The sequence below is a fragment of the Egretta garzetta genome, unplaced genomic scaffold, assembly GCF_000687185.1.
Source record: "Egretta garzetta isolate BGI_Z169 unplaced genomic scaffold, ASM68718v1 scaffold1063, whole genome shotgun sequence".
Classification (NCBI taxonomy): Eukaryota; Metazoa; Chordata; class Aves; order Pelecaniformes; family Ardeidae; genus Egretta; species Egretta garzetta.
Genome location: NW_009259103.1, coordinates 104,765 through 112,742, shown reverse-complemented (window position 1 = coordinate 112,742; position 7,978 = coordinate 104,765). Strand labels below are relative to the sequence as shown.

General features: G+C 50.3%; 1 protein-coding gene across 3 annotated transcripts in view; it reads right to left on the bottom strand.

Annotated features, from left to right (window-relative positions):
- Positions 1-630: 630 nt before the first annotated feature.
- SSR2 (signal sequence receptor subunit 2) overlaps positions 631-7,978 on the bottom strand; it is an 8,479-nt gene continuing 1,131 nt past the window's right edge. Inside the window, exons 2-7 of one of the 3 annotated variants that reach the window (XR_004841508.1) lie at positions 6,899-7,053; positions 6,249-6,347; positions 5,762-5,870; positions 5,500-5,577; positions 4,979-5,158; positions 631-2,315 (exon numbers count right to left, since the gene is read on the bottom strand). Coding sequence is in view for 2 of the 3 variants with exons in the window: in XM_035890827.1 (XP_035746720.1) it covers positions 5,048-5,158; positions 5,500-5,577; positions 5,762-5,870; positions 6,249-6,347; positions 6,899-7,053 (552 nt within the window). In the remaining variant the exon portion in view is untranslated. Of the gene's footprint in view, positions 2,316-4,857; positions 5,159-5,499; positions 5,578-5,761; positions 5,871-6,248; positions 6,348-6,898; positions 7,054-7,232; positions 7,956-7,978 lie in introns of those variants that run through there. The other 2 variants (XM_035890827.1, XM_009635273.2) reach the window with 2 other exon arrangements.

The following is a 7,978-nucleotide window of genomic DNA, read 5'->3' as shown; positions in this document are numbered from 1 at the left end:
TCCGATCTAAAGGGAAAGGAAGTTTGGGTTCACCATGCCAGCTAGCAAGAGTCCACGAGTTTTAGTCTCCCTGCAAATTCTTTCTGTAGATGATCATCAGATTCCTGTAATTTGTAAAGTGACCTGTTTGCCGAGTTAGAACTTCCCCTCGGACATGATGAGCTTGAACTTCGTGACCAAGTTTTTGCGCCTGGTGGGTCTGACCTTCTTCCAGCAGCCCGGAGTTGAAGACAAGATGATAAAGGGACTGGAGCACCTCCCCTATGAGGAAAGGCTGAGAGAGTTGGGCTTGTTCAGCCTGAAGAAGAGAAGACTGAGAGGGGACCTCATCAACACGTACAAATATCTTAAGGGCGGAAGTCACGAGGATGGAAGCAGTCTGTTTGCAGTGGTGTCCAGCGACAGGACTAGGGGCAACGGGTGCAAACTGAAACATAAGAGGTTTCAGTTGAATATGAAGAAAAACTTCTTTACTCTAAGGGTGACAGAGCACTGGAACAGGCTGCCCAGGGAGGTTGTGGAGTCTCCTTCTCTGGAGATATTCAAGGCCCGCCTGGACCAAGTCCTGTGTAAAATGCTCTAGGAGAGCCTGCTTGAGCAGGGGGGTGGGACTAGATGATCTCCTGAGGTCCCTTCCAACCCTTGCGATTCTGTGACAGCCACCGTGAGAGCAGTGTAGTTGGGACAGAGCAGTCTTCGTCCATGAGAGTGCCCTAAATAGAGTTCCAGCTACATCTTATCTCCCGATATGTGGCCTCTTCCCAACTATGACCAACCTGATTTGTAGTAAAAGAAACTGTGAGTAAAAGAGACTGGAAAGGCAAACAGGAAATTTTTGTGTCCAATTCTGGGCTTCTCTGAATGCTTTAACTTCTCAGAGTAGTTACTTGGGCTCTCTGAGGACATCTGTATTCTCTTTTAATAAAATGGGAATCATGACAGAATTCCTCAACGAGAACAACGATGTTCGTATGCGAGCTGCATCGGGTCTTCCTAATTGCGCTATGTTGTAGGAGCTAGGCTTTTAGGTAATAAGAAAAAGAAAGCTTGATTGTAAAACTCATGTTTTTTTTTTTTTTATCAGGAACATACTTTAAAGTATAATTGCATCCGTTATGTTGGCAGTGGGCATCTAAATCTTAAGGCAAAAAGCAGACTGCATCTTTTCAAGTGCATTGATTTGAAAGTTGAAGTTGGCTTTTCTCCGTTTGATGGGCTGCTCTCTAAATCAGCATAATTAACTAAACTAAAGATTAACGACAGAGAATGGGCCTCGGAGCTTGGAAAGCTTGTGTCACGATTGCCTCCCTGCCACTTTTGTGCTGCTTGCCGAACTATTTTTGTTGGAGGGTGTTTGGATTCAAGAATTCGTTTTTAGACGATACTGGATGCTTCGGAGGATGAATAATGAGAGTCTTTCTGCTTCGGTCACTTAATTCCTGTCCAGAAAAGTTTCACAGTGACCGTAAGTGCTGGCTGCCTCATGTCTGTCCTCTGTTCTGCACTGAAATTGGCAGCAGAAAGACGTCTCCATTACAGAAATGAGCATCGCTGGCGCTCTCCTTGCTCCGGGACAAAACGTGATACAAACCAGGTTTCCAAGCCAATTTAGGAGTGCTTCTGTTATTAATCTGATTAACAATCAGATAAATAACTTTTGATAATAGAGTTACGTTCCTTAATGAGAAGTGTGTTACCACCATTAGTCGCTGCCGATGGTCCTTGGGAGCAAGCCATGTGTTTGATTTCAGGTTTTGCTGTCTGTGCAGGAGGCAGGTGGATACTGGAAGGGGAGACAGAGTACGCGATCCCTGTGGAAGCTTACAGGCAGCACTGAAGGGCATTTATCTGATGCGAATATGTGTTTAGTTAGCAACGGGCAGCTGCCAAAGGGAGTGCCATGATGGATTGTGTTACAGATATTTAGCGCTAATAAGGAAATGAGAGAGCGAAGGAAACTTACCCTTGCTGTGTTGTTATCTCAGTCTCTCTCTCGCACGCGTTTCTATTCACATTTCACCCCCACCAATCTTCTTAACTGTGTTACAACCCCCTACAGAAATTCTGCGAGCGTTTGTGGAAAGCGTTTGTGGAAGGGGACACTGATCTCTCTCAATTTGCACAACCTGAGAATAACTCGCCGTTTTTCTAAAGCGAGTATTTGCAAGAGTTCCAGTCTTCTCCTAATGGGTCTTACCATATAGTTGAGGTCCTGGAAGGTGGCGTCACAGGGGTAAAAGCTGAACTGGTGTGGGGGGTTGACCCTGGCTGGATGCTGGGTGCCCACCAAGTCGCTCTATTGCTCCCCTCCTCAGCTGGAAAGGGGAGAGAAAATACAACAAACAGCTCATGGGTTGAGGTAAGGACAGGGAGAGATCACTTGCCCGTTACCATCAGGGCAAAACAGACTTGACTTGGGAAGATCGGTTTTATTTATTACAAATCAAATCAGAGTAGGAAAATGAGAAATAAAAAATGAGATCGCATTCAGAGCCCCTCGCCGGAGAGCCAGGGATACCAAGCTCATTCACCAAAATAGAATCATAGAATCACTTTGGTTGGAAAAGCCCTTTGAGATCATCAAGTCCAACCTTTAACCTAACCCTGCCATCCCACCCCTAAACCCTGGCCCTCAGCTCCTCATCTCTCCTTCTTTTAAATCCCCCCAGGGATGGGGACTCGACCACCTCCCTGGGCAGCCCCTTCCAGAGCCTGACAGCCCTTTGGGGAAGAAGTTTTTCCCAATGTCCAACCTAAACCTGCCCTGGCGCAGCTTCAGACCATTCCCCCTCGTCCTATCATCTTACCAGGGAGAAGAGGCTGACCCCCACCTCGCTACAGCCTCCTGTCAGGCAGTTGTAGAGGGCGATCAGGGCTCCCCTCAGCCTCCTCTTCTCCAGACTAAATAACCCCAGTTCCTTAACAGCAGGAACTTTGCTTGAAAAGTTTCAGTTCCTACTAAATATGAGCTAAACGAACTACTCAGCCAGCAGCGACTGAGATTAGGATTTTAAGGATGAAGGAGGTTTAAGGATGAAGGAGGTTTTAAGGATGAAGGAGGCTTTAAGGATGAAGGAGGTTTTAAGGATGAAGGAGGCTTTAAGGATGAAGGAGCCAGTTGGTATGTACAAGGATAGGATGAGGCGTAACACAGGCAGAGACCAGTTAGGTGGCAGAGCAAGCGCAGAACCTCAGCCTCACCTTACCCCCTCCTCCTCATCAGCACCCAGCTCCAAAATGGGCACCAAAGGGGCCAGGAGCGAAAGCTCTTACTGGTCCTCACCATCCTTGGGACGCCCTTCAAAAGCCCCACAAACCCTGGGGCTCTGCACTTCTCTTGCCCCCTTCAAGTCCCAATGCTCGAGGTCAATCTTGGCCAGGGCCGAGCCCCAGCCCAGCTCCAGAATCGCGAACGTCCGGTGATTTCTCCCACCCCAAAGGCACCAGGACCCAAAGCCCTTGCTGGGCCTCACCTCCCCCCGGCAGCGCTTTCACAGCCCCACAAACACTTGTTCTTGCTCTACCACCTTTACCCTCGCCACAGCCCTGGTCCTGCAAAACCCCCAGGGTCAGCAGCAGACGTTGGAAGAGCCCAGCAAAGGCCAAGGGGCTCTGTGGAATGCAGCGGGGCCCTGCGTGGGCATCGGAAAAACCTGGCAAAACCTCTGGGATGCTGTAGAAAACAAAGGGCCCTGCCAGCGCACGGGCAAAGCCTGGGCTCTGCTTCCCTGGGGCCTTCACTGGGCTTCTGCAGGGCCCAGCCACCCTCTGGAATTTCCTCGGGCTTTCACCAAACTTTGCCGATGCCCGGGCGGATCCCTGCTGCACTGGGACCTTCGCCAGGTGAAACAGAGGGTGCAAGCAGTGGCAGCAGAGGTTGGGGTGAGGAATCCTGCCTTGGAAATGGCGTTCTGATAACAAAGGCGCAGCCTTGGCTCCAGCACAGCCCAGGACTTCTCAGCTGTCCCCACCACACCCTTGAGTGGGGTCCAAGAGGCCAGAGCAGGTCCTACAGTGCCACCGGAGCCCAGCCCAGCCACGGGCTGTGAACGGCCGCTGCCTCCCCGCCAAAAGCTCGGGGCAGGAATCGATCCCCTCACCCAGGTCCACAAAAAAAGCACAAATCCACTCCCAACACGCAGCCACAGCAGCATTTACCTACAGCTGCAAAGAGAAAACATTACCAGGGTTGAAGCTGCCAGGAAAGCTGGCACAAGGCACCACCCACTTCTGGGCCCTTCTTTTTCCTTTTTTTGTTTATTTTCTTGATAACAGTGATTTATTTTATTGACTGTATGCCCATTAGCAGCCAGGTGCCGCCAGGACTTCCTGGGAAAAGAAAAGCAGGCTTCTTTCACGGTGTTCATTTTATTACAAAATCCTCAGTACCTCAACACACCTCAACCCTTAACAGAGCAACCAGGAAGAACAGAAACCCAGCAATTAATTAACCACTCGCCAAAATACAACGGGGCTTCCTTAGAGAACAAGCGTCGGCAGGGACCGACCAAAGCAGCGGCTCTATCCAAAGGAGCTCTGGTTTTGTCACTAGGTAAGAGCTCCTTCCCACGGATGTTTCGGCAAGGCGGGGGGGCCCTGGGATTTAATGTGTTTGAGCAGACTGCAGCGGGCAAAGAGCCGTTTGGCTGAACGGAGTCAGAGAGGCAGCACAGATGCCAGAAGCACTGCGGAGCTTCACCGCCCACAACCAAGCTCCTCCGGGTGCTAACAGTCGTATCGCAGAGGCCCCGGCACCACGTCTGCGACAGAGCGAGGGGTCTCTGCTCTGAATACGCAGACAAGGACGTTTGGGCTTTTTGGTTGTGTTTTTGTTTGTTTGCTTGTTTCTTTTAAAAAAAAAAAAAGTAGAAGAGAACGCATGGCTGGCATTGAAGCGATCGATTCCCTCTTGCTGACAGAGCTGAAGCACAGCCCAGGCAGCGCTTTGCAGGGGGGACTGCTGCCGATCCCAACACACCTGCGGTTCTGGCCGGGTTAACGTTTGTTCTTTCCCGAGCTCTGGGGTGCTGGCGGCATTTGACTTTGTTCAGTTCTTTTTGGTCTTGGGGGTGTCATACTTCCTCTTGCTCGAGTACCACAGCAGCAGGGGGATCCCGATGGAGGGCAAGGTCATCACGCCAAAAGCTGCCCAGTCCAGCTAGAAGGAGAAATTGTTAAAAGAAGTCAAAACAAATCATCTACAGATGAGTTCTGAAAGCCAACAGATCTTTTCCTGCTCCCAAAGCCAACGGATCTACTCTCAAAACTTCTGGCTCAAATCCCACAGTGCCAGCTCCTTCTCAGAGGTAGCTGGGATGAAAACTCTTTGCTTTTCCTGTGAGAACTTTTCTGGACAACTGACAGGGATTAATTGCAATCCATATTGGGAGTTTTCCAGGTGACCGTAGTACAAACCAAATGCACCCCGAAGTGGCAAAAAGGCACCGCGCTGTACAGTCACCGCGGTGCGATTTCAGTTACCAACTGAAAAGTACTTACAAAATGAGGGGAGAACCTCCTGTCAAACTCACGCTGAGCCAAGATTCCTCCCTGCCCAGGCGCGCTGGTGAAACCAACCTGAAAAAAGTAGGGGGGAGGGGGAAAACACCCACAGCATTTGTCACCTTTCCTTCCTGCAACAGAGCCTGTGCAGCATAAGAGCACAGGGAGATGCATCATCCCCTAACAAGCAGCTCGAAGAGCACAGTCAGGTGTATCTGCTGCCCAGTTAGGGCAAGGATCCTATAAATAATCAACTCACCACGACCTGTCCGCCCTCCTGTGCCAGGTAGGTGATGGTAGCAGAGGTGAAGTTGAAGTAACCAGCTTTGAGAGGCCGCAGAACCACAGTGTGGGACACGTTACTCGCTCTGAGAGCCGTAAGTTAAGGAGAATAGTTGCATTTCATCAAAGGAAGAGAAGTGAGGAGATAGGTAAAGAGCCCTGAATGAGGTGAAGTCACTCCTGGATGAGAGATCTGAGTCCTCTGCGCTTACAGAGACCCAGGCCCATCCGAGGCTGATCCAGCTGCTCCTTCCCAGGCAGAGGAATTGCACAGGGACCTGGCCCTGTCCGCAAGGAACCTTTTTTACGCAGCACCTTCAAGGAATACTGAGGTTTGCATTCAGTGCCCTGCCCAGGGTCTGGCAGGCTGGAATTTCAGCGACAACGAGTGAAGAAGACGAGAGCTACAGGATGCTTGGGATAAGACGGAGCATCAGGAGAGATTGCAAAACATGAAAAGATACGGAGCAATCCTGTCCCACTTGACGTTGAGCATCCCAGAGACAATGCCAAAATCTTCTGGAGGGAAAGAATCATCCGACAGCTCCACATCTAAAGCAGCACTAAACGCAACAAAGAGAGGGATGAGAAGAGAATCTTAGACTTGGCATTCTGCTCCCTGGGGACTGCACCAGAAATGGATGACAGTTCCATACTGACAGTCCAGCAGCTGGAAGAACTCATTTTTCAAACACCAAAAGGCACCAACAGAAGATGGGGAAGTGAGTCAAGCTGTATTACAGCTTGACTGCAGAAAGAGGATGGCAAAGCTGAGAAGAACTGGAAAAAAAGACAGGAAACCAGATGTGAAAAAGAGCTCACAAAGCCGAGAAAGGGAGGCTGCGTGTGTGGGGAGCAGAGCATCACAACTACACCGTGGCTGGGCCGACAGCTAGAACAGGCACGAGGTGAAAGCAGGGAACAGCAAAGCAGGGACAAAGGAACAGGAAGAAGGCAGCAAATTGCAGGGTCAGACCTTCAAGTGGTGGCGGTAAGCTCAGAATCAGGGTGAGCAAAGGCAACAGCGCATCACAGAGCCTAGAAATAGTCTTGTCCCCTACAGACACACACACACCCCCCAACGTCTGCTCCTGGTCAGCATTCGGAGGCTTACCTGGAGCCAACATTGTAGATGTTGTACTGCAAAGTCAAGTCCTTGCCCTCCACTGCATATCTGTTTAACAGAGATTTGGAGGCCAGGAGCCTGGCGCCTTCCTCGCAGTGGGCCACGTAGAACAGGGCAAACGCAGTGAGAATTGGGAACTTCATCTAGAAGCAAATAAATAAATAAATAAATAATGGAATATCATCGATAATTTAATTGCAAAAAGAACATGGATGGGACCACTAAACAAGACAATTTGGGTGTTCACGTACAGCGAGACACGAACGCTGTATAGTTCACAGCAATGGTGATAAAGGATTATCAAAAGCTGGCAGAAAGTTACCCTGGCTCCACACGAGTCTGCAGCTGCCCCTGAAACACCTGCACGTGTTCCTGCAAGGATGTAAGGAGCAGCACAGCAGCGTCCCAGACCGGCAGGCGTGGAAGAAAAGACGATGGTTTTCTCCTTTCTCAAAGCCCCGGCAAATATTGCTCCCCTTTATCACATCTCAGTAATTGGCAAAGGTCTCGGATCACAAAGCCTCTTCTAGTAACTTCCAGAGCAAAAGCCTTGGCAATTAACGGTTTCACCAGTGTTAGCAATTACCAGTTAATTGCCTTTGTGAAGCATGGCAGCTTTCCAGCACTGCCTTACAGAACAGAGTTAGCTCTTCTCCCCATCAAACTCTCTGTTCTTCTCAGAAAGCACGAGCTCCTCCTTTCCAACAGTTGGTTTGCTTTCCTATCTCCAGCCACTGAGGGACCACCAACTCCCTCCAGTGGCCTTTTGGTCCTCAGAAATCCCTGCTTTAGGCCACGTGTCCCAGCTTCCCCAAGCCCAGCGTCTCCCAGAGGACGAGGAGACCCCACCACATGCAACCCCTTAGGAAACCCGTTGGTGCTTTCAAATGCAAAACCTGCTGACACGGCAGAGCCCCCCTGCCACGGGGCCCTTCCTTCCCCTCGAGACTCCCCTGCTACCGCCTTCACACCAGCACTTCCACCCTAGGCTGCTCCTACACACCCGCACAGCCCGCAGGCCCAAGGATAAGCCCCGAGATATCGCTCCACGCAAAACGAACACCACGT